This window comes from Solanum stenotomum, chromosome 6 (genome assembly GCF_019186545.1).
Source record: "Solanum stenotomum isolate F172 chromosome 6, ASM1918654v1, whole genome shotgun sequence".
Lineage (NCBI taxonomy): Eukaryota > Viridiplantae > Streptophyta > Magnoliopsida > Solanales > Solanaceae > Solanum > Solanum stenotomum.
This window is the reverse complement of record NC_064287.1, coordinates 4,821,399-4,845,308: the sequence shown is the minus strand read 5'-3', so window position 1 is coordinate 4,845,308 and position 23,910 is coordinate 4,821,399. Positions and strand designations below refer to the sequence as shown.

Here is a 23,910-nt window from a genome sequence, read left to right as displayed (position 1 = left end):
GCACTAAGTGATTTTCCGATTCGGAAAAACTACTGTAACTGCTAAGTAAAGAGGGGTTTAAGCCGAAACCCTAAAACTAACTGAAATGGAGTCTTCTCCGGCTGCCGTGAAACGGAAGGAACCGGAGGCGAACTCCGGCGAGAAGGAAGTCCCGGAGCTAAATTCATCTTCCAAGAGAGCAAATTTAACTAGAACCTGCGTGCACGAGGTAGCAGTTCCATCTAGTTACACTTCTACAAATGACGAATCAATTCACGGAACCCTTTCAAATCCTTGTTACAATGGTGAAATGGCGAAAATCTACCCATTCAAGCTCGACCCATTTCAGGAAGTGTCAGTTGCATGCTTGGAACGAAATGAATCAATCCTTGTATCAGCACATACCTCCGCTGGGAAAACTGCTGTTGCTGAGTACGCAATTGCAATGTCGTTTAGGGATAAACAAAGGGTTATTTATACTTCGCCTTTGAAAGCTTTGAGTAATCAGAAGTACAGAGAGTTAAGTCATGAGTTTTCTGATGTTGGTTTGATGACTGGTGATGTAACGCTTTCACCAAATGCGAGTTGTTTGGTGATGACGACGGAGATATTAAGGGGTATGCTTTATAGGGGTTCTGAGGTGTTAAAGGAAGTTGCCTGGGTTATATTTGATGAGATACATTACATGAAGGATCGTGAAAGAGGGGTTGTTTGGGAAGAGAGTATTATATTCTTGCCACCAGCTATTAAGATGGTTTTTCTTTCAGCGACTATGTCGAATGCTACTCAGTTTGCTGAATGGATATGCAATATTCATAAACAGCCATGCCATGTAGTCTACACTGATTTTCGGCCTACCCCGCTGCAGCATTATATGTTTCCAATGGGTGGTTCTGGATTGTATCTTGTTATTGATGAAAATGAGCAGTTTAGGGAGGACAATTTTTTGAAGATGCAGGACAGTTTTGCAAAGAATAAAGTAGGAGATGGAAGCAACAGTGCAAATGCTAGGGTTAGAGGTAGAATTGCTAAAGGTGGCTCTACCTCTGGTGGTGTCTCAGATATCTGCAAAATTGTCAAGGTGTGTAGTTTGGTACTTTGGTCTCCAGATGATATTATCTTGGTTTTGCTCTTTCATGTTATATCAACTTACTTTCTTAGGATACTTAGATTCTTTTCATAACAGCGTTTTTACATATGAAACTTGCTTCTTGAGTGAAGCCATGCTCTTCAATGTTACACAATACACATCAACAATTTGAATGATAAACCTATAAGGAAAATAGGGTACGAGGTAGAGCTGATATGAAAAGGTAGGGTAAAGGATAAAATATGATTATTAAATAATAAGTGAAGAAAAAATTTTAAGAAAATTATGAGGTAACGACGTGATCCACCAAATTGATTGTTACATAAAATGGCTTTATGTCCCATGAACCTTGTCACTCGTATGCCTTATGGCTTTTAAAAACACCGTGTCATAATACATTGCCCTTTACAGTTGTTTAATGATTTACTATAACATTGGTGATACCTCATGTCACTGAAGCAATTGATTCTTGACAATTAGATGATCATGGAACGGAAGTTTCAGCCAGTCATTGTGTTCAGTTTTAGTAGAAGAGAATGCGAACAACATGCAATGTCTATGCCCAAGCTTGATTTTAATACTGAAGAGGAGAAGGAAATAGTGAAGGAGGTTTTCCATAATGCAGTGGATTGCTTGAGCGAGGAAGATAGAAACTTACCAGCTATTGAATTAATGTTGCCCCTACTTCAGCGTGGGATTGCTGTTCACCACTCTGGCCTGCTTCCTGTTATAAAGGAACTTGTGGAACTTCTCTTCCAAGAAGGACTCATCAAGGCTCTTTTTGCAACAGAGACTGTAATGACTTCCCTTTTTTTTTTGTTGTGTGTGTCTTGTTATCTTGTGTAGTTAGACTCCCCTAATGATTTTTCTCCTTTGTGTTCCCTTCTAATGTTTTGATAGTTTGCCATGGGGCTAAACATGCCTGCGAAAACTGTTGTCTTTACCAGTGTAAAGAAATGGGATGGTGATAGTCATCGTTACATTGGATCTGGTGAGTATATACAGGTGAGTCTGAATTACCCATATGACATGACTTAAATCATTTTGCATTTCAGTTTTTTATTCTTCAAATTCTTTTTTCTTTCATGCAGATGAGTGGAAGAGCAGGACGTCGTGGAAAAGATGACCGGGGTATTTGTATTATCATGATTGATGAGAAGGTAAGTTGGTAGTAATATTCTTACTTTAAGAGAATCTCGTAGATAACTGTTATTGTCATCTTGAAATGTATAGTTTTAGCCACTCAATCATATGCAAAATTGCAAACAATGTTGTCAAGTATTCTTCTTAGCTCTTTTGGTGGATGGCTTACGTAGTGTTTGATGATTTCAGATGGAGATGGATAACATCAAGGACATGGTTTTGGGTAAACCAGCTCCATTAGTCAGCACGTTTAGGCTGAGTTACTATACAATTCTGAATTTATTGAGTCATGCTCAAGGCCAATTTACTGCCGAGCATGTTATCAAACATTCATTCCACCAGTTTCAGCATGAGAAGGTTTTGTCTTTGTCAACGCCCACTCTATCTTTGACTGCGTTTTATTTAATGACTGACAGTGAGGTTGTCTTTGTGTAAGGCGTTACCTGACATTGGAAAGAAGGTCTCTAAGCTGGAAGAAGAAGCTGCAAAGCTTGACGCATCAGGGGAGGTAAAATAAGTTGTTATCGACTTATCGTGGTTTTCAGATACCTCTATCTTCTTATGCAATAGATCCTGAAATTTGTTTCTCTCTACTTGTAGGGTGAGGTTGCAGAATATCATAAACTAAAGCTTGAGATAGCACAACGTGAAAAAAAACTGATGGCTGAAATAACACGGCCTGAAAGGGTTCTCCATTTTCTTCTTCCCGGCAGGCTGGTAAGTGGCGAGGCATCTCTATTCTCTACTGTACTTTTGTGAGTATATTGAGCTCTGATTAGTGTGGAGTGTGGACATACGTGACATTACCCTATTTTGACCCCTTATATGATTTCGTCACCATGTTTCTGCCTCTCTATTTTTGGGTGCACATGAATCTATCTGCCATATATTTGGAAGCCCGCGAAATGTAACTTTTAACTAGTTACTATTGATGCCTAAGCCTCTTTGTGAGATGAGCCGTAGTTCTGTGTTCTTGCCTTCTGCAACTTACACTTTAGATACTTCTTATAGTTTCTTGCTCTTTTTTTTGTCAGTAATTTCTTACTCTATTTTTATCAGTAATTTCTTGCTCTTTTTTCTTTTATCAGTAATTTCTTGCTCTTTTTTTTTATCAGTAATTTCTTGCTTTCGTTCTAACTTTACCTTTGTGAATTTTTTTGCTTGGGTCATTTGCTATTGCTCCTTACCTATCAAAATAGATAGAGTATTCTATTTTCTCATGATGCTACGTGATTGCTGTTAGTTTCCATTAACTTAAGCCACTGTACTCGTTGTGTGTGCTATTTATTACTTTTGTGGTGTTCAATTCATTTTTTTTCATTCTTAAAAAAGTTCATTTATCTGTATGTATTGTTTGAAAATTCATTCACTTAATAAATTTTTGACTTTTCCCATTAGACTGTTCATCTTAATGTTGTTCATTGAGATTGCATCGATGATGGCAGGTCAAGGTATGGGAAGGTGGAAAAGATTGGGGTTGGGGTGTTGTAGTAAATGTGGTAAAAAAGCCTCCAGCTGCGTCGGGTTCTATGCCTGCTGCACTCTCTGCTTCACGTAACACGGGCTATATTGTGGATACCCTACTTCATTGCTCTCTTGGTTCTGGTGAAAATGGTTCTCAACCCAAACCATGTCCTCCTCGTCCAGGGGAGAAGGGAGAAATGCATGTAGTGAGTACATAAGTTTGTAATAATTGTTTATTTCCTATAACTAAATTAGATTATGATTTCATTCCTGAGTATGTTTCCAAATATTAGGTTCCTGTTCAATTGCCCCTGATTTCTTCCCTCAGTAAGCTTAGAATATCTGTTCCTGCGGATCTTCGGCCATTGGAGGCAAGGCAAAGCATCCTTCTTGCTGTTCAGGAGCTTCAGAAACGTTTTCCTCAAGGCCTCCCGAAGCTTAACCCTGTAAAGGTATGAATGATCTTACTTCTGGTTCCACATTGGATTCAACATTTGGCATTTTTAATATGGAACCGTCTGTTAGTAAAAGCCAAAACTTAAACACATTATGGTGAGAGAAGATTGACATCTTAATTATGTCCTGTGTGGTTCCTTTTGTGAAATGATTATCTGGTTAACTGAAATTCTTTGTTTGGAGAGATTGCCAATCATGTCAAAAACCATAAATTAGTGTCACTTATAGGAAACTGGAGCCATGTGTAATTCAACTGTATTTTACGTGTTCCTTCACAAACAGCGGAGGCTATATGCACTTCGTGGTTGATCTGTACCCTATATGATTGCAGTCTAGGCTAACCTACTCATTGAGCATTTTTGAATTGTTGATGCACAATTCTCTCAGTAATAAAAAGAAAACAAGAGCTGAAAGGGAAAGTATCTTCCGTCAGCTAATTGTACTATAATTATCATATTACTTTCATTCATTGTGTATCCTAGCTGCATTTGATGCCAAGTACCATTCTACTGTCCTATATCTTGTTGAGAATAACTGTTCTTACTTTCGTTGAGGGACTTGTGTCTTGGGTTACAAGTTTGAGCCTTGCGCCAAACAAACTAACTCTGGTATTTAGTAGATAAGGATAGAGGGGCGGGCCCATCATCTGCGAGTTTTGAGTGCTATAGTTAGCCCCAAGGGTCGGCTCCTGATGGATTTCTCGGTCATCCAATTTTTTTTTAACATTGTTACTTTCTCTGGCATTCATCTTATGCTGGTCAAAATTCTGCATTTATTGTTCTTGTAGTCTCACATGAGTTTAGCATCACATCCAGCATAGTTTTGTTCTGTTTGGGTTAAGTACAACGGAGGCTTACTGGTTGTGGAATGAACCTTATAAACAATCTTTCTTCAGCTTCGAACTACTGATCAAGATAAGTTTGTTGCTGCTTTTCCTGATTTCTATCGTTGTAGGACATGGGATTTGAAGATCCTGAATTTGTTGATATAGTGAACCAGATTGAAGAACTGGAGAAAAAATTGTTTGCTCATCCACTACACAAGGTTTGACAAAAAGTTTATTTTTACTGTTTAATCTGTGAGGACACATGAAAAGTATAAGCTTTTACTTTTTATGTTTTTGATGAATATGATTTAATTATTGTCACTACTTTCTACATATGGTATTGCACACATGTGGAACAGTCACAAGATGAACATCAACTTAAGAGTTTCCAAAAGAAGGCGGAAGTGAACCATGAAATTCAACAGCTCAAGTCAAAAATGCGGGATTCACAGGTAAAGCTCCTATGTGGAATGAATCAATTAAATCAATTACTCCTGAATCCCAAACTCATTAGTTTTTGCTACATGAATCCTATATAACTATCCCGTTCTATTCTGGCCTATTTCACTCCAATGTTCTTCAATCACTAAACTATGGTTTTTGTTTTCTCTCTCTGTCTCTCTGTCTCTCTCTCTCTCTCTATATATATATATATAGAGAGAGAGAGAGAGAGAGAGAGAGAGGTGGTCTTATTCTTTAGTTAGGTTGGTTCATTATATAATTTTTCTATTTCCAGTTTTTCTATTCAAGATTTGCTTTCTGTTTTCATTTAAAAGGTTCAGGATGTTCTCTTCTGATTAGTCCTGAACAATCAACATCCTGTGGCACGTTTTTTGCTCTCATCCTTCTCAAGTTTTCTTCTATACTATATACTCTTTTGAGCTTCAAGATGGTATTTATATATATTAAACTTCACTTGCATCACCTTGGAGTTATTGCTGTAACCTTTTAGTACTTTACTGGATTTTATCAATTTATTTATTTAATACGAGATTGACAATTTTCAGCTTCAAAAATTTCGTGATGAACTTAAAAACCGTTCCCAAGTCTTGAAGAAGCTGGGTCACATAGATGCTGATGGTGTTGTGCTGTTGAAGGGACGAGCAGCCTGCTTGATAGACACCGGGGATGAACTCCTTGTGACTGAATTGATGTTGAATGGTAATATTTGTCCATATTAGTATGCAATTTTAATTCTTTGGACTTGATTTAAAAAGTGGGAGCAATGTGTAATACTTTGGAACGCATGAAGACACGGTTTTGAAATTCTTAAGAGTGAAAGCAAATGAGTTCACGTTAAAACGAATTAAGGCGTGCCCAAGCTTACTCTTTTTGCGATATAAGGATTTGACAACCATGTAGTTGCACTGGAACTGATATTACAAAAATAAATAAATTATTTTTTCCTTTACTGCTCAGTTATCTCTTTTATGCCTGTATTGCTGAGTACTTCTGCTAACTGGATTTCAGAATCCAACTAGTTGCTTTAGTTTTCCTTTGGGTGTGTGCCAGAAGTAGCTATGAACCAGCGATATACGATTTGTGAATAATCTTTTTTGCTAGGTACATTCAATGATCTTGATCATCATCAAACTGCGGCTCTGGCAAGTTGCTTTATCCCAGGAGACAAAACAAATGAACAAATACATTTAAGAGCTGAGCTAACTAAACCATTACAACAGCTACAAGATACTGCAAGAAGAATAGCAGAGGTCAGTCTTATATAGGGTTTGTAATTCAATGATTGCATGTCAGAAGCACAAGCAAAAACTTTTTTTTTCCATTTGCAGATTCAATGTGAATGCAAGTTGGAGATAAACATTGAAGAGTATGTAGAGGCATCAGTACGGCCATTCTTGATGGATGTCATTTACTGTTGGTCGAAGGTAAAGTGTCAATGCCAATGTTGTGTTCAATTCCATGCTTAAATTAGAGCGATACTACAAGTTCATGTTTTTTGTAACATTTTTCTATAAGCCAACTCTCAAGGAGCTTATGATTGACACTAGTTTTCCATGCTTCAGTCCAAAGAAACTACCATCTATAGGACATCTATCTTGCTGAAACCAGCAACCTCATCTATTTCTTTTGTCTTTTCCTTTTCCTTTTCTGATAGGTAAAAACTGATCTTTTTTAAAAATTTCACCTTTTTTATGTTTTGGGCTGGGGGGTGAACCATGAAATCTGTCCTTTCAACCATCAAATTCCAAGCTCTTTAATTTCTTTTGATGAAGTAATTAGTTCTATTGCAGGCATCAAGTAGATGCATAATAGTTACAAAAACTTAGTAGCAAAAGGTCAGCTCTCCTTTACATTGTTAGTTAGACCATCTCCAACCCCACTCTATTTTACTCTCCATTCTCTACATTTGGACAGTAAAATAGAGAATCGGGTCTCCAACCACACTCTAAAAAGCCCTCTATTCTCTATTTATAGAGAGGTGAATAGTAGTTCTCCAAATTTGGAGAACTACTATTCACCTCTATTTCACTTTTTCATTATTTTAGTATTATTTCTATTATTTTATAATTAACATATTATTTTTCATATAAGATTATTAATTAAATTTCTAATATTTGTAATTCTTTTTAAATGTAATACAACATTTTAAAAAATATATTATTTAATATATACTACTTTCATCCCGAATTAACTATATTTCAAATATTTTTTTCCTAGTTTTTGTCACTTTAAGTGATAATTTGAAATTATTATTTATTTTCACTAAGAATGCACAAAATTTAAATGATAAGAAGAAAATTTTAATTTTAAAATACAATACATAGACATACTAATTTAAATACAAGTTAACAATACAATATATAACATAATAATTTTAAAAATCGCAACAATAATTTAGTAAACCAGTAGGTCTTTCAAATTTAACAATATTCGGAAAAAAAAAATAGTGTTTGATCCAGAGAATTGTTGTGCTTGTGAATGTGGTTGTGCTTGTTGGTATCTTTTTTCAATTATTTGTAGTTCTTTAAAATTTTGAATAAAATAAAATTTTATATTACATGAAAATTATATACGGTGATTATTTTGGAAAAAGAAAGAACGGATTTATATTATGAAATAAAAAAATGAAATAGAAATAGAAATAATAATATAATATTGAGGAGAGAGAAGAAGATTTTTATTAGAGAGTAAGATAGAGAATTGGGTTGGAGATGGTTGTCTGAAAAAATAGAGAACTCTATATTTGGATAGTAAAATAGAGTGTAGGGTTGGAGATGCTCTTAAGAGTCGATGAGCTAACAAAGTTCAGAAATGAATCAGGGGAATCTAGAGGGGATAAATAAACCCAACTATACAAAAACATTGAGGCAATTAGCTTTTAAAGATTGGTAGGTAGTTGATATTCCATCAAAGCATCTTCTATTCCTTTCGTTCCAGATACTCCAAAAAATGGCTGCATGTATCATCTTCCAAGCTCTTTATTAATTGCAAACCTACTGGAAGTCCCCTCTGCCTTCAGTGTAGTTTTCCTATCTAGAAAGCGAGTGATTTCTTGTTCTTTGTGGTCAGCCTAACTCTGTTTGTTCTTGTGGTGTTCATATTTTTGGTTAAGCTCCATGATCGTCATTTACCTACAAGAGGCACATTCAGGAATATTGATCTACTATAGGGCAATTATTTTTATTCAGGAACCATAATTTTCTAGTTTGAACTTGGAACTGCTGATTACTCTTGCTTAGTTTTTTATGATTGAAACCAGTTGGAGGAAAGTTGATTATAATCAAACTAGTTTCTCGTATTTGGAAGAGGTTTATTCAGTTCAGCTCAAGTTCAGTCTTTAAGGAACATTTTAGTGTTGCAGGATTCTTCCTTGGTTAAAAATAAATGATTGCCGGTTGCCCTAAACAAAGGTTTCTAGCATTGTCTCTTCCACATTGAGTTAACCTAGGGTCTTTCCTTACCCCAATTGAAAAAGAAGAAGAAAACACTGTGAATTTTTACTCTTTCCTCTTATTTGTTTTAATGCTTTCCTTCAGGGAGCATCTTTCGCGGAGGTTATACAAATGACTGATATCTTTGAAGGTAGCATCATTCGGCTAGTAAGAAGGCTTGATGAATTTTTGAACCAGGTAATTCATGGATACTTTGGTATAGTTTTTATGTGGGAAAAAAACCTAGATCTTTAATATCACGGGTTTACTAAGCTAGTTTGGTGCATCAAGGAGTACTTTCATGAAATAAGTTGATTTTCTTTTTTATTATTGAACTCTTGTACACAAGCATGTCATTATGTAACACTTTGGATACGAGTTCCCGTCTTTATATACGTTATGGAATCAAATACTGGAAATTTGTCTCTTGGATTTACAGTTAAAAGGTGCTGCACATGCTGCGGGAGAAGTGGATTTGGAGAACAAATTTGCTGCTGCCAGTGAGAGCCTTCGACGAGGGATAATGTTTGCAAATTCTCTGTACCTCTAGTCTAGGAGTGTGTACTTGGGGAACTCTCATTAGCCTTAGATCAAGTGATGTGTAAATTTCCCCCCATTGATATGAGGATTAGCCGGCATTTCCTTTTCTTCCTTTTATAGAAAAACTAATCGAGTGTTCCACTGCTCGAGGATAGATGTGGAGCACAAGTTATTTCCCTAGTTGTAGCTGATGTATCTCAGTTTTGTAATACACACAAATATGAAGAAATTTGACGCTGGAAAGCAAAATGTGTCCTGTGGAAACTGTCTTGTCTGCTGTTTAGTAAAGACACAGAATGTGAAAGCTTTTATTATTTTGAACTACAAAATGATATTATGGTAATACAAAGAGGTGAAAAAGAAACTATAAATAAATATTCATTGAAATCTTTCAAGAATGACAGTAATTTTGCTTTCTGGTAAGCATATTATGCAGCAACAGGCTTGAACACAACAATGGAATGTTTTGCAATGTGCAAGCTAAACTGCCCTCCTTTCTCACTTGTATCAACTTTTCCCTCACCTGGAGGAGCCTGCATTTCAAAATTTGACACTAGCTTGGCTATCACAAGCCCCAGAATTGGCAATGCAAGGATGATTCCAGGGCAGCTCCGCCTCCCCATACCAAACGGCAAGTACCTGAAATCCACCTTACCACCAGCAACAGCTGCCTCCGTGCCACCATCCTCCTCGAGAAACCTCTCAGGCCGGAACTCATTTGGGTTTTTCCACCATGCAGGATTGTTAGCCAACCACCATGCATTCACAACCACCTTAGTTTCCTTAGGAATAGTGAAATCACCTAACTTTGCTTCATCAAGATTCATATGTGGTACTAGTAAAGGAATTGGTGTGTGGAGTCTTAATGTCTCATTTAATGTGGCTTGCAAGTAGGGCAACTCATGGAGATTTGATTCTGTGACTGACTTACCTTTAAGGACAATTGAGATTTCATCCCTAATTTTCTGTTGAACATTTGGATGATTTACAAGCTCAGCTATAGCCCATTCCATGGACCATAAAGTTGTTTCAATTGCTGCAACATTGATATTCTCCACAATATACAACACATTTTCTTCACTTATTTCTCCTTTCATTTGAGCATCTATTATATGATCAATAGCACAACTTATCTTGTGTTTTTCTCCATTTTCACCCATCACTTTCCTGTACTCAAAAAGTTCAAAGAAAAGTTTTAGGAGTTTTCACTCACATAACTTCAAACGCGATTTCAAAATAAAATAAAGCTGAAGAATGAGAGGGAAAAGGGGTTACCTTCTTTTCTCCACAAAATAATTGTTGAAGAATGCAAGTCTCCTTGTTTGCAAATCTTTGCACTTATTAAGATACCCTCTCAAGAATGGTCTAAGCAAAGGTATAAAATCACCATAATTGTAATCAAAGCTTTGAGCTAATCTACTTCTCTCTGAATTGAACTTAGTTGCCTCAATAAACAAAGGATCATCTAAAGACTCAAATTTGTCATCGAACATCATTCTATACATAATATTATATAACATCAATTGCAAACGTCTCCTTATAACAATTCCCTCATTTTTCAATTTTTTCAAGTCATCAACAACTAGGTCCATTTCATTTTCCCACATATCACTATATTGGTGCACCACTTTATTAGTGAAAAATGGTACTGTCATGATACGTCTCATTTTTCGCCAATGCTCACCATATATTGTGAACACCATGTCTTGTCCATTCCCCGTAAATATATCGAACACAACGTTACGTGGACGTGACCCGAACTCAACCCCTTGTGTGTGTAGGACTTGATTAGCTAGCTCAGGGTTCGATACAACAGCTAAGTTTTTCGACCCGAGTTTGAGTAAAAATATCGGACCATAGGTTTGTGACATGGTCGCTAGGAGTCTATGGTTCAAGTCGTTCCCGACTTGAAGCCAATTACCGAAAATCGGGACGGGCCGTGGGCCCGGAGGGAGGGTGTTTTGGGATTTGTTGGCATAGAGGAAGTAGAAAATAAGGGGAAGTATAGGGAGTACAACAAGTGAAATGTTATTGAGAGGGAATGATAGTAATTTTGAATATGAAAGAAATATAATTGTAAAGAGAATGAAATAGATGGTCATTTTGTTAACAAATTTGGCCATGTTTTTTTAATTTGTAGAGATGAATTATTATGAGAATAGGCATAAGGTGTTATGTGTATATAAATGAAGTAAAATTGACAACATGGTGGGGGTAGGAAAGTTTGGTGTCAAATGGTTTTGTGTATAATCCATGGGCATTGTTCAAATTCTAGGTAGGAGAATGTACATAGTGGCTATCTATTAACCAAGTCAAAACTAGTGGACTCACTCATGGTTGGTAAAGCCAAAAATGTCATTCATCTACATTTAAACATTTTTTCTAGCTAATCTTATGTCATACGTAAGCTATCGTTTGATCGTAGATTCAGATTTTAAAAAAAATATTTTAAAGATCAATTTAGTCGTGAATCATTTGATTAGATTTTGAATATCTGATCTTCAAATATTTTCAACTTTTTAGAAATCGATTCTAAAACTATTTGAGAAATTTTACTTCTACTCACAAAATTTATTTTTTTTCTAAATAAAATATATGTCCAAATACGACTTTAAAATTTATGGTTGCTTAAAGAATCCAATTGGTCTTGAACTAATTTCATTTTTAAGTTTTCCACATTTTAAGATGACTGCCACAAATATAAAAAGTAAGAGTTTGAATTCTATGTAGTGCTGTAAAAAAATGTTTATATAATAAGGTCAATTTTGAGTAATTATAGATAAATTTTTAATAATAAACATTAATATATAACATGTTAAAAATGATTACTAAATGTAATCAACAAATATTTGGTATTTCAATATATCTACTTGCCTAATTCCATAGATAAATACAATTCCATATATTCACAAAAATTAGTCAGAATATAATGAAAAGTAATTGGGTGTCAGTTGTACTATCGTACTGTTATTTTATAAATTTTATATCATATTATTAATATTTATGTTATTTGATTTTTTATAATTAAAATTATATTTTTTTGAAATCATCTCATCATTTCGGTTTCTTTTCAATATTGACATGATTCGATAAGTTTTTGATATTTTTTAAAACGACAAGTAGAAGTTAGAACACCATACCATGTATATTCTTATGAGACTTGACAAATTATCTATTATAGCCATTGTTTCTCTAGGCAATTTTTTTTGGAGAATATTTGCCTCGAGTCATAAGTTTAATATTTGATTTACAAGGCAAGACTTTTAGAGAACCTTTGCCTTTAGACTTAACTTTTGTTATGAACTTATGTCCTGTGACATAGTTTATGCCACTGAGCTTATGATGTAGGCATAATTTGTGTCATTGCACTTATATATACAAACATAACTTGAGATACTAAATTTAAGCATTCGGTTCAATATTTTTATTATTTTATTTTGCCTCAAACATAATTTGTATCACTACATTTATGTCTGAACATAATTTGTGGTAAAATGAACTTATGTGTAAATCATAACTTATAAGTGAGTTATACCAATGAACATATGCTTAGGACATAACTTATACTGTGAACTTACGTCGTGAAAATTTTCATTTTCTTTTGTCTTGTGATTTTTCTCACTATTAAAGTCATTTCAACCCTCTTTTTACTTAAAATTTCTAAAGTAAAAATTATAAATAAACAATTTTAAAAGGCAAAAAAATTAAAAACCAGGCCAAACAGAGAAATTTGTGCAATGACCCCAATTTTTATGTCCAATTCTTTGGGTAACCAAACCGAATTTATCATCAATGCATCATATACTCCATCCGTTTTTATTTATATGTCACCATTTTTGATTTTACGTATATTAAAATATTAAGTAAGTTTACTATTCTACCCTTATTTAATTTTTTTGTAGTCAATTTTTCAATTAATGAATATGAATTAATTTATTTTGATTAATTAATTTATGCATTAATTTTATGAAATGACAAATATTATGGACCAACTATTTATAATAAGAATGACATATAAAAAGAAATGGAGAGAGTAAAACTCAAAATATATAGGTTTCCTCTTTGAGAAGGCCCATCACCCAAATACCAAAACATACATTTACATGTTACTCTCTTCGTCCAATTATAATCTTTCACATATATTTTTTTAAAAATATTAAAATTTTTAATTTAAAACATTAAATTAATATAATTTAATTTAACTTTTGATGATAACTAAAAAATGAGGGAGGAAAATAGATAAGAAGTTGAAAGTGGATCCGGCGATAGGCGCAGTTTTAAGTTTAGCGGCAGCAACATTGTGCGTTTGAGCTTCTCAGGATAAGTCACCAATGGCAGCTGGGTTAGTTGTATCCATAGCCGTAACTCCAAAATTGAGGCCATTTTCCTTAATTTCCCACCAAAATCAATCTTCTGCACAAAAGGTACAATTTTCACTACCATCCATCTTGGCTCATTTTTTTCCTTTTCTAGAACTAATCTTTGAAGCTAAATTGAATTAAATCAACTCAAATTAGCTTGTTTGGATGATTTTTATGTATCATTGTACTGGGTTAAGTACATAAACACACTCCAACTTAAACTTGTATAAAGTTGAGCACACGTACGTGAGTTGTCAAGTAGGACACCACATGTGACTACTTGTTCAACTTTATATAAGTTTAAGTGCATAAATGTGGATGGAGACCAAGTTAAAGTGCATGTTATTTATTATACCTATTGTTTTGAAGAATACATGTTTGGATAGATTATATAGTTCCTGTTGTTACACAATGACACACATCAACAAGGATGAAACTACAGTAAAGAAAAGTAGGAAGATATGAGGTAGAGTTATTATAGAAAAAGTAGGGCAATGGATAAAAAGGATTATTAAATAGTAAGCAAAGACAAAATGAGAAAGAAAATAAAGATAACAACGCGACCACACTAAATCGATCGTTATAGAAAACGTGAGTCTTTTCGTTGTTACATAATGATGGATTTAACAATACAATATAATTAAATTTTAAGTAACAATCAAATCAAATATTGTATTGAAAGTAGCAATACAATTAGTAACAACTATCCAAACAATCATTGCATAAATATTTTCACGAGGTTGCTCTTATAAGGAAGTTGCATGTTGTACTGATCACAGAGACTTTGGCGCATGAAACAGGGAGGGAATATTGATCCACGTGGTAATTACGCAGATTGTGCTTCACTGATACAGGGGTTAAGTAGGAAAAAATTGCCTGTTGCTGCTGAAAGGCTAGTCCTTGAAAAGAAATCTGAGGGTTTTGTACCTGATAGCTCTACCTTGTCAGCATTGATGCTATGCTATGCTAGTAATGGTTTATTTTGCAAAGCATTAGCTGCTTGGGATGAAATTATGAACAGTTCATTTCTGCCGGATGTTCATGTAATTGCAGAACTGATTGATATCTATGGCTGCAAAGGATATTTAGATGTTGCTGTCAGAATATTGCATCAGATTCAGTTGAAAGATTCCAACCTGCTTCGTGATGTTTATGCTCAGGCTATCTCTCGTTTTGGAAAAAAAGGGCAGCTTGAATTGATGGAAGTTATGCTGAAAGAGATGGTTTCCATGGGGTTCCCTGTTGATTCTACTACTGGAAATGCCTATGTTATTTACTATAGCAATTTTGGCACGCTGAGTGAAATGGAAGTTGCATATGGCCGTCTTAAGATGTCAAGAATTCTTATAGAGGAAGAAGCGATCAGGTCTATATCCTTGGCTTATCTCAAGAAAGAGAAGTTTTATAGTTTAGGTCAGTTTGTAAGAGATGTCGGTCTTTGTAGGAGAAATGTGGGGAATCTACTGTGGAACCTGTTACTTCTTTCTTATGCTGCCAACTTCAAAATGAAAAGTTTGCAGAGAGAATTTGTGAGAATGGTAGAAAGTGGATTTTTTCCTGATCTTAGTACTTTTAATATTAGAGCTTTGGCATTTTCAAAGATGTCTTTATTTTGGGATCTGCATGTAACCCTTGAACATATGAAACATGAGAAGGTAGTTCCTGATCTTGTGACTTACGGTTCTGTTGTTGATGCATACTTAGATAGAGGTCTGGGACGAAATTTGGATTTTGCTTTACAGAAATTGAATATAAATGATTGTGTTACAGTAGCAACAGAACCGCTTGTATTTGAGGCCATAGGGAAAGGAGATTTCCACTTAAGCTCGGAGGCATGTTTAGAGTTCAGTAAGAAAAAGAATTGGACGTATGAGGAGCTTATCACCACCTATCTCAAGAAATACTTCCGCCGTAATCAAATCTTTTGGAACTATTGATGATGAATAGCTTCTGAGCTGGAAGTTCTGTGCAATTGCATTATGCTCAGTTATTTGAACAAGTAAGCATGTTTGTCATTGGTTACTGAAAGCAAATTCAACTCCATGAATGTGCATAAGTAACTTCTGATATGCGAGACAGTAATATACTAATATCCACCTCGGACATGTTGCGTAGTATGCCATAATATGCGAGAAAGATGAAACAGTTTCTTAAACAGTATTTGATTCTAACAAGATTATAACATTTTGTTTTCTGTCTGTCCAGTTCTTCATATACACTGGTTTAAGTGGTTTATCGTCCCTGACTGCAGCTACCCATTCACTGATTTGATCAGAAAGGATATAACTGGAAGCTGCATTTGTGGGTTAGTTGCAATTTAAAATTCTAAACTTTCTTTTGTTTTTTCTCTTTTCATTTAATCATCATTTATGCTTTTTTTGGGTCCCTTTCTTGCCTAGCTATCCATTCAGTAAGCTCACCTGAGTGGCACAATTTAGTGGATAGGTTAACAGATGCTAACAACAAATCAAAAACAAACTGAAGATTAGTAACCTGAAAGAAGACAAACTCCTGCAGATAAATGAAACTCGAGGAGGATCTTCAGTTACAGTTTCCTCCGAGTGGAACCACTTCATGTCTCCAAAAACTCCCAGAAAACTAGCACTTTTCTTAAAGCTTTATACACACAAACACACACACACACTCAAAATCTGCCTTGATGTGGCGAGGGTTGGATGGACTTACACCTGAGTATTGGTAGCTAAAAGGGTGAAGATTGAAGAGAGAGACTAGACTCAATAGATTAATGAGTGGGTGAGAAAATATGAGCTCACAAACTCACAAATCCATCAATGAATTCAAGCTAAGAGAAAAGAGAGAAAGGAAGTTGTATTTATCGTTATTTTCGTGTGTTACATTCAAATGAGAGCATTGTGCTAAGTCTTATATCCCCAATCTACAAAATATCTTGTAAATGAATACTAACAAACTATGCCAGCTCATCACCAATTAATGAGTAACCAGTCAACTAACTATCAGATTAGTAACTAACTAATGGAATGAATAGTAACTAAAAGTAATGGACCAGATTCATTGTGATACATCCAAGTAATGGACCAGGTTCATTACGTGATGCATTTGGATAGTGGGCCTAGAGTAATGTTAGTGGCTCAATGGGCTGAACTGAGAGAAACCCAGAGCAGCTTTATGGGCTGAGTTGAGAAAGAGAAGTGCACAACAATAGAACATGGAAAGAGAAAATGGTTGTGCAAATGGGCTCACGAGAGTTCGGCTCTAATATCATGTGAAGAATATGAGCATCTAACCCAAAACCTTGGCAATAGGTGGTCCAGGACTTTACAAATCTCTTCGAAAACCCATGCACAGCCTATGAGGGACAAGTGTATTCTAACGGATACCTAACAAACATCAGACTCAAACCAAACATACCATCATGTCCAAGTTTTCGTCCCTATTAATTTGTATTGTTTATATGAATTTTTTTCTTTTAATGTTTTGGTGTGCTATTTTTCAACAAGTTTGCATGGATCCTGATAATAAAATTGATTTTGGACCTAACTCAAGCCCTAAAGTTAGCTCATGAGGTGAAAATGGTCCAAAATCATATAAGGAGACTTACCAATACCACAATCGATGTGGGAACTGAACATTCTGTATGCTAGGACTGGACATCTGTAGCATGAACAATATTAGATGGGGGGATTTACATCTGATAAACCAAGAGAATTGTGATGGGCCTAACTCTAATACCATGATAAGAAAAATGAACTTCGGTCCTAACTCAATATCAAAAGCTAGCTCATGAGGTGAGTATTGTCGAAAACCATATAAGAGATCTCTGTCTGTTCAGGGTAAAGTGGCCCCTTTGATTTGGACAACCAGTAACGATAAGAAGTTCTCTGTTAAAAGTTGTTATAAGGGAAACATTTCATTTGGATAGTACTTGGCCTTGGAAGATGATTTGGAAGACTGAAACTTTAGTTAAGGTAGCATGTCTGGAATGGATTGCAACCTAGGGTGCATGTATACTCAAAATAATTTACAGAAGAAGGGCTTTATTTTGTGTAACAGATTCTATTTATGCGAAGAAGAACAGTAAACAGTTGAACATTTACTTCTCTACTGCAGATTCTCTCGACAAGGCTGGGAACTTTTCCTTAGCGTTTTTGGCATCTCATGGGTGATGTCAAAAGTTATAAGGGTCTATTAGTCATTAGAAAGCTGGCATGTTCAAAGGGTTCCTAGTAGGCTGAAACAGATATGGAAGACTATCCCACTCTGCATTTCTTGGACAATCTGGCTGGAAAGGAACAAGGCTTTGTTTGAAGGACATAGAGATCACATTTCTAGAGTTAAAAATAAATGTGGATCTGTACTTCTGGTGTAATAACAATATGTTAGTTAATCTAGATTAGTACATGGATTTTCTGATGTTAGGTAGAAAAGAGTAGCAGATTGTCTAGTTGGGTTCTGTTTTGATTCTTGTATCCTTCTTGGTACTGTTTCAATAATAGTTTACCTTATCAAAAAATAAAATAATAGGAGACCGAATACCCAGTCCACAACTGACGTGGAACTCCGCCAACAAAACTTAATTTTTCGAGACAACTTCATTCCATGTGATTTTAGGTCTATATTGTCTCCTTTTACTACCTTTGATCATCATAATTTCGGTTGAAAATATAGTTAACAAAATAATAGTATGCTTTCTCTGACAACTTAAGTTTCTAGATTAAGTCGGTCACATATTTCAACATGGTATCAGAACTAACCGTCACCCATTATCAAAAAGAATTTCCACATTCTTGGCCAATGAAAAAAAGAATTAAGCCCACAAGTGAGGGGGGCGTGTTGAGAATATAATTAAGAAAATGAATGTGTGCTCTCTCTAATAGCTTAAGCTTTTAGATGAGAAGGTCACACACTTCAACAGTTTCACAAATATGGACCGGTGCATCTGAGGTCGGTATATCACGTGACAAGCTAACAACCTTTTCTCATTTTATCCTCTACATGCGCTACTTTTACCTTTTGCCAAATGTCATCATTTTTATTTTTTTCTAATCTTGTATGACTGCACATCCGTCTAACATTTGCATTTCTCCTTACGCTTATTTTGAAAGAAAAAAAAAACATTTTCCAAGTGTTATAATCACAGTGCTTGAATTTTGTGGTTTCACTAAAAGAGTTGGATGTTCCATCTTGTCCATCTTCCAACTTGTTAATCTTCTGGTGCCAAATTTTCTTGGTTAGAGCTAATGAGTTCAGGAAATTCGTATTCCTGCATTTTTATAGTGTTACTCATGCCACATGACCTTATATAGGATCTTAAAGGGAAAAAAAAACTTTTTTATAAAGCAAAAGGAAACATGGTATCAGAAGTCTGTCAACTTTTATGAACATAGTTTAGTTAAAGCATCATTTTCTTTTTGCAGGATAAATAACAAGTAACTGTAGCTGCATGAAACCAGCTATCTTCAGCTACCTAGAAGATGAACTACATTAAAGAAGCTGCTTGTGGTATCTTTGGTGTCAACAGTATCTTGGCTCCTCCAACTTTTTTCTGTTATATGCATATTCTTATTCACCACTTGATTTTGTGCTTGATGAAAAGGGGTTGCTTGAGCGGCTTTTATTGCTATCTGATCCTGAAATTACCTGCAAAAGATCATGACTTGTTATGTGTTTGAAGGTTCTTCTTCATGGTGGGTATGCCAATCAACATCACTGACATTCTTCCATCTGCAGCATTCACATGGTATTTTCTTGAAGTTGAAACTGTTTTCAGTTTGTTTTACAAAGATGTTCTTATATCACTTACTTGAGAGGTAGATCGACTTTCAGTAGTTGGGCTTCTTGGGCTGCTTCCAAAATGCATTGGTTGCATTGCTTCTTCAGCAAGTACACGTAATCTGTTAAGTTCAGGCAAAATTACAGTGCCAAGATCTGGTCGATCTTTACGCCTGAGTTCTGCACACTTGAGTGCTAACTTGGCAAACGTCAAAGCCTCTTCCATAGGCCAGTCAGGAACTGCTGGATCAAGCATATCAGCAAAAGTGCCTTTCTCAATTGCCCTCTCAACATGGTGGGTCAAACCCATTGGAGGTCTGGCTGTAATTATTTGGAGAAGCATTATTCCAAATGAGTATATATCAGATTTTGTTCCCAACATCCCAGTTTGCTGATATTCAGGATCTATATAACAAAATGTTCCCGCTGTTGATGTCATTCGGTACTGTGTCACGGAGTCAGCTATAGAAGGGGGGACGAGCCTAGCTAAACCAACATCGCTGATCTTACTTACATAATTGCGGTCAAGCAAAATGTTGCCAGGTTTAAGATCCCGGTGCACTAGAGGTTCTGGCTTGGTCTGGTGAAGGAAAAGGAGGCTAGTTCCGACCTCTGCAGCTATACGAAATCTTAGTTGCCAAGGAAGAACTTGAGTGCTTCCTCTTCGGAAGAGGCGATCATCTAAGCTCCCATTGGCCATGTACTCATACACTAGGCAGCCAAATTCAGGGCAGGCTCCAAGTAGAAGAACCATGTTTGGATGCCTTATGCAGCTTAGAACTTCAACCTGCATCAGAGCAAATGAAAAGGGGCATGAGAGAATATAACCTTTTCGGGAACTACTCTATGACTAATTTTGGATTTGCTTGGTATGTTTTTCTTTTCTTCTTTCTTTTCCGGGTGTGTAGCGGGTGGGGTGTAGTGTGGCATCGTCAATTTTGTAATACACACAATCTAGAGACTCTATAGCTCCTATTTCACATATTTTGATTTGTTGAACACTGATTATGGTCCAAGAAGGACACAAGTTTTTATACAGATGCTTAGTTCATGACGCCAGAACACTAATATTCTGTTTTCCTGCAAGATAAACAACTCACATATGTTCTCTAAATGTGTTCAAATCTTAGTTACTTTCTTTTGACCAAAGGAAGAATTCCTCAGTTTCATACCTCTTGCTGAAATTGTGACCTTCCCTGAGCAGCATCTGGACGGAGAACCTTAATCGCAACCTGTGTGTGATCCAAGTAACACTTGTATACCGGCCCGTATCCACCTTCTCCAATTTTACGAGTTGCTGCAAAGTTATCTGTTGCTGTTTCAATCTCCTCTATTGTGTACTTACGATAACGGCAATCACTCTGTGCAAGGGCATCCAGTACCTTCTTCTTCTCTTCAGATTCCTTGAGTGCCTTCCTTTCTGCACTGATTCTTCTCTGTGCCTCTCGTTCGGCGATCCTCTGTGCTTCTTCGGCTGCTTCAAGGGCTGCCCTGCACTTTGCTTTTTCTTTCTCTGCAACAGCCAGTGCTGCTTCCTCTGCTAGTCGTGCCTCTTCTAATTTTTGTTCTTCTTCTACTTTCCACCGGTGAAGTTCCATTGCCTGCATGAAAAAAATTAGGCTACATTCCAGTTCACAAGAGAAGGTACTTTCCAACATATTCTGATACACTAATGTACTATATTTTGATAAAAAAAAAAGAAATTTTCACCACCTCAAATTAATACCTTATGTTTTGCTGAAAGTGCTTCCTTGCATGCTGAACTGTACATGTCCATGGTCTGCTTGAGTTCCTGCTTGAGTCTTCTCATCTCTGCTTCTATGTCTTCCTATATTAGAGAAAAATATTTATCATTTATCTTTTGTATTTGGTGCTAATAGTAGTTGGTAAAGAAACCTTCACTGTCACAGCTTTAGTGAAACATAGGAAAGCTTGAATGACAACACCTTCATAACAACAAAAAAGTGATGAAATTCATAACTTAGAAGCATGAGGAGGATAGGTTCCAGCAAATGATTAGAGTTTGTTGCACCATATTTATCTTCCTATACTTTTTCTGGATTTATTTGGTTAAACTTAGATTGCTTTTGTGATATTGTATCTAGTGTGTTTCAACAATTTTTTGCAGATACTCCTGTAGTTGATGTTGAAATGCATACCATGTTGCTGGGTGAAGACCATGATCCATTGCCACTATCAAAAGAATTTGATGAGAAGCCATTAGCTTCAGATAACCTGGTTGCTGAGAATGATGATCCAAAGCTTAATCTGCTCTCTGTTTCTGAGCCGTTTGAAAGTCGCGGAGCAGAATATTTAGCATCTGTGTCTGAGCTGTTTGAAAGCCGAGGGGGAAGACCCAAATCGTGACTGCTGTCCATAGAGATTGGAAATGTAGAGCTTGGACGACCAGAGCTCACAAATGATAAATCAGATTCTGCCACTGAGAGGTCTCCATATGATCTGTTTATCCCTTTACCTCTGTTGAATGGGGACCTGTTGAAAGAGATAAATATAAATTGAGTCGTGTTATGATAATCAACCATTTGGAGTAGTACATTTTGCACTTCCTCTTATATATTGCATAAAGTACTGTCTGCTTCCTGATTCTCTGAAAAACTTACTTGATGCTATCTAAATCGTCAGCTGAGCTTCGTGATGCGTATGGTGACCTAATATCAGTCACACTTCCTGTTGAAATAGGACAGGTTAAACCTGTTCTAACAGTGTTCAATTGCTTTATGACAGAAATTAACGCAATATGCTGCAGGTGGAAAAACAGACCTTTTGTGTCGCTGCTGATTTGTGCATAACGTGTATCAGCGAAGCCAAGCTTAGCACCTAGAGATGAGGTGGAATGATTCTGCTGCACGGGAGTTGGTGAACTGGGAACTGGAGAAGATGCATTCTTTGTCGATTGAACTTTGCCTTTGGCGATCACATAAACTGTGCAAAAGCCAGGTATGACTTTGGACACCGCAGTTGGGACATCCATCGTCTTGAATCTTTTAAGTAAAAAATGTCGTAAGTAGCTAGATATGAAATAGTGCAATGTTGTTGAATACTACAACTTATTGGAAACAGTAGAAAATAGTACCTGCTAACAAAACCGTTCCTTGATGCAGCGCCCACCACCAGATTCTCTATGACATTGGCTGTAACATAGTCACTTATGGAGGTCGCTATGTCTATGCCTTCAATTACAACTTCATTGACTTGAATCTACGACAAAGAGAGATAAGATGATTCAGAAAATGAAACGACATCTGCAAGAACACGAGGAATATTGAACGTGTAAGCAGCAACGTGCACTTACATTCTTACGGTTGCAGAAGCATCGGAAAGGTAAGAACAACTCCTTTGCTTGAGTATCAGGATCACTTCTATATACTCTGGGAGTTCCATCACTCACATCTGAGAAAGGAACGTTATTCGAATAATAGGTTTAAAGCCAGAGGTGGATATAGGCTTTGAATAATAGGTTCAACTGAACTTAATATTCTCGACATGAAACATAGATATATATGTAGAAAGAAATCACTTTAGTTTTAATAAATATTAAATTCTAAATTCATTATTTGAGAACTACATAGCTTTAAGATTGAAAGCATCACGTTTAAATCTTGCATGTGTCTATCTTTTGAAGCCAGAACATATACCTCTCTTATCAACAAATAAAAAAAAAACATCCATGCCATTTTTTACGGTTGGGATAAACACCGCGTGCAGGTAAGTTTTCACCCTTTTCTATAAAGAAAAAAAATGTACCTCCATTTTACCAAAAGAGAGAATGATAGGATAAACCTTTCAGCCAAATCATTTACCAAAAGAGAGAATTCTTGAAACAATTGAAAATGACACAATAAAAGATTAAACACAAAAAGAAGAACAAAAACACAAAACTAGCAATGTACATCAATATGACATCAAAGAACCAGAAAAAACATCAATATTTCCTATCGATTTTCGTCGATTTTTTTAAAAAAATTTCAAAATAAGATTATATAAAGGTAGAAAAAAAAACCTGCATTAGGAAGGGAAACAGAAGGTCTAACTTTAACATGAAGAAGAGTAACACTTTTGCCTTTTCCAATTAAAGTATCAACAGCCCATTTTAATGCATATTGGCTTCCTTTATCTTTATCTATTGCAACTACTGTTGCCTTGTTTTGATCTCCAGTAAAACTCCTTTGGCTCATTATAATATATGATCTTTTTCAACAAATTTATCCACAAAATCACAAACACAATAATAATTATTGAAAATATTCAATTTAAGATCAATTCTTAAATTGTTTCTTTCAATATGTATAGGGACCTCGAATAGGTCCCAAGTTTCTTTATGTTTTTTTTCCCTTTGCTTAGTTTTTTTTCTTCTCAATATGTTTTTTTAAAAAAATTTGTTGTTGA

The 23,910-nt window shown here is 35.7% G+C and overlaps 4 protein-coding genes across 6 annotated transcripts; 2 read left to right on the top strand and 2 right to left on the bottom strand.

Annotated features, from left to right (window-relative positions):
* On the top strand, nucleotides 1-9,645 carry LOC125866848 (DExH-box ATP-dependent RNA helicase DExH10-like). Its single transcript, XM_049547213.1, has 16 exons — nucleotides 1-1,060; nucleotides 1,550-1,864; nucleotides 1,970-2,074; nucleotides 2,161-2,229; nucleotides 2,402-2,569; nucleotides 2,649-2,720; nucleotides 2,813-2,929; nucleotides 3,658-3,882; nucleotides 3,970-4,128; nucleotides 5,087-5,176; nucleotides 5,318-5,410; nucleotides 5,966-6,119; nucleotides 6,522-6,670; nucleotides 6,749-6,844; nucleotides 8,957-9,049; nucleotides 9,291-9,645. The coding sequence occupies exons 1-16, from the start codon at nucleotides 86-88 to the stop codon at nucleotides 9,399-9,401; spliced, it is 2,991 nt and encodes a 996-aa protein (XP_049403170.1). The 5' UTR covers nucleotides 1-85; the 3' UTR covers nucleotides 9,402-9,645.
* Nucleotides 9,646-9,791: 146 nt separating this feature from the next.
* On the bottom strand, nucleotides 9,792-11,528 carry LOC125866849 (cytochrome P450 CYP73A100-like). The gene is made up of 2 exons (XM_049547214.1): nucleotides 10,667-11,528; nucleotides 9,792-10,558 (listed from the first exon to the last, which is right to left on the bottom strand). Exons 1-2 carry the CDS (start codon nucleotides 11,512-11,514, stop codon nucleotides 9,820-9,822), a joined length of 1,587 nt encoding a protein of 528 aa, XP_049403171.1. The 5' UTR covers nucleotides 11,515-11,528; the 3' UTR covers nucleotides 9,792-9,819.
* A 2,119-nt stretch (nucleotides 11,529-13,647) lies between these two features.
* LOC125866570 (pentatricopeptide repeat-containing protein At3g42630) lies at nucleotides 13,648-20,359 on the top strand. Of its 2 annotated transcripts, XM_049546839.1 has the most exons (5): nucleotides 13,650-13,815; nucleotides 14,553-15,751; nucleotides 15,958-16,057; nucleotides 19,149-19,798; nucleotides 19,906-20,359. In XM_049546839.1, exons 1-2 carry the CDS (start codon nucleotides 13,723-13,725, stop codon nucleotides 15,687-15,689), a joined length of 1,230 nt encoding a protein of 409 aa, XP_049402796.1. In that variant the 5' UTR covers nucleotides 13,650-13,722; the 3' UTR covers nucleotides 15,690-15,751; nucleotides 15,958-16,057; nucleotides 19,149-19,798; nucleotides 19,906-20,359. The 2 variants fall into 2 exon arrangements, with proteins under 2 accessions (XP_049402795.1, XP_049402796.1); XM_049546838.1 differs by lacking the exons at nucleotides 15,958-16,057; nucleotides 19,149-19,798; nucleotides 19,906-20,359 and adding an exon at nucleotides 17,842-18,175 and having other exon boundaries at nucleotides 13,648-13,815; nucleotides 14,532-15,751.
* On the bottom strand, nucleotides 19,042-23,765 carry LOC125866568 (U-box domain-containing protein 35-like). 2 transcript variants are annotated; one of them, XM_049546836.1, is made up of 9 exons: nucleotides 23,525-23,765; nucleotides 22,817-22,914; nucleotides 22,598-22,722; nucleotides 22,285-22,505; nucleotides 22,125-22,191; nucleotides 21,663-21,996; nucleotides 21,230-21,331; nucleotides 20,676-21,104; nucleotides 19,042-20,290 (listed from the first exon to the last, which is right to left on the bottom strand). In XM_049546836.1, exons 1-9 carry the CDS (start codon nucleotides 23,697-23,699, stop codon nucleotides 19,508-19,510), a joined length of 2,334 nt encoding a protein of 777 aa, XP_049402793.1. In that variant the 5' UTR covers nucleotides 23,700-23,765; the 3' UTR covers nucleotides 19,042-19,507. The 2 variants fall into 2 exon arrangements, with proteins under 2 accessions (XP_049402793.1, XP_049402792.1); XM_049546835.1 differs by having other exon boundaries at nucleotides 22,125-22,505.
* Nucleotides 23,766-23,910: the final 145 nt, after the last annotated feature.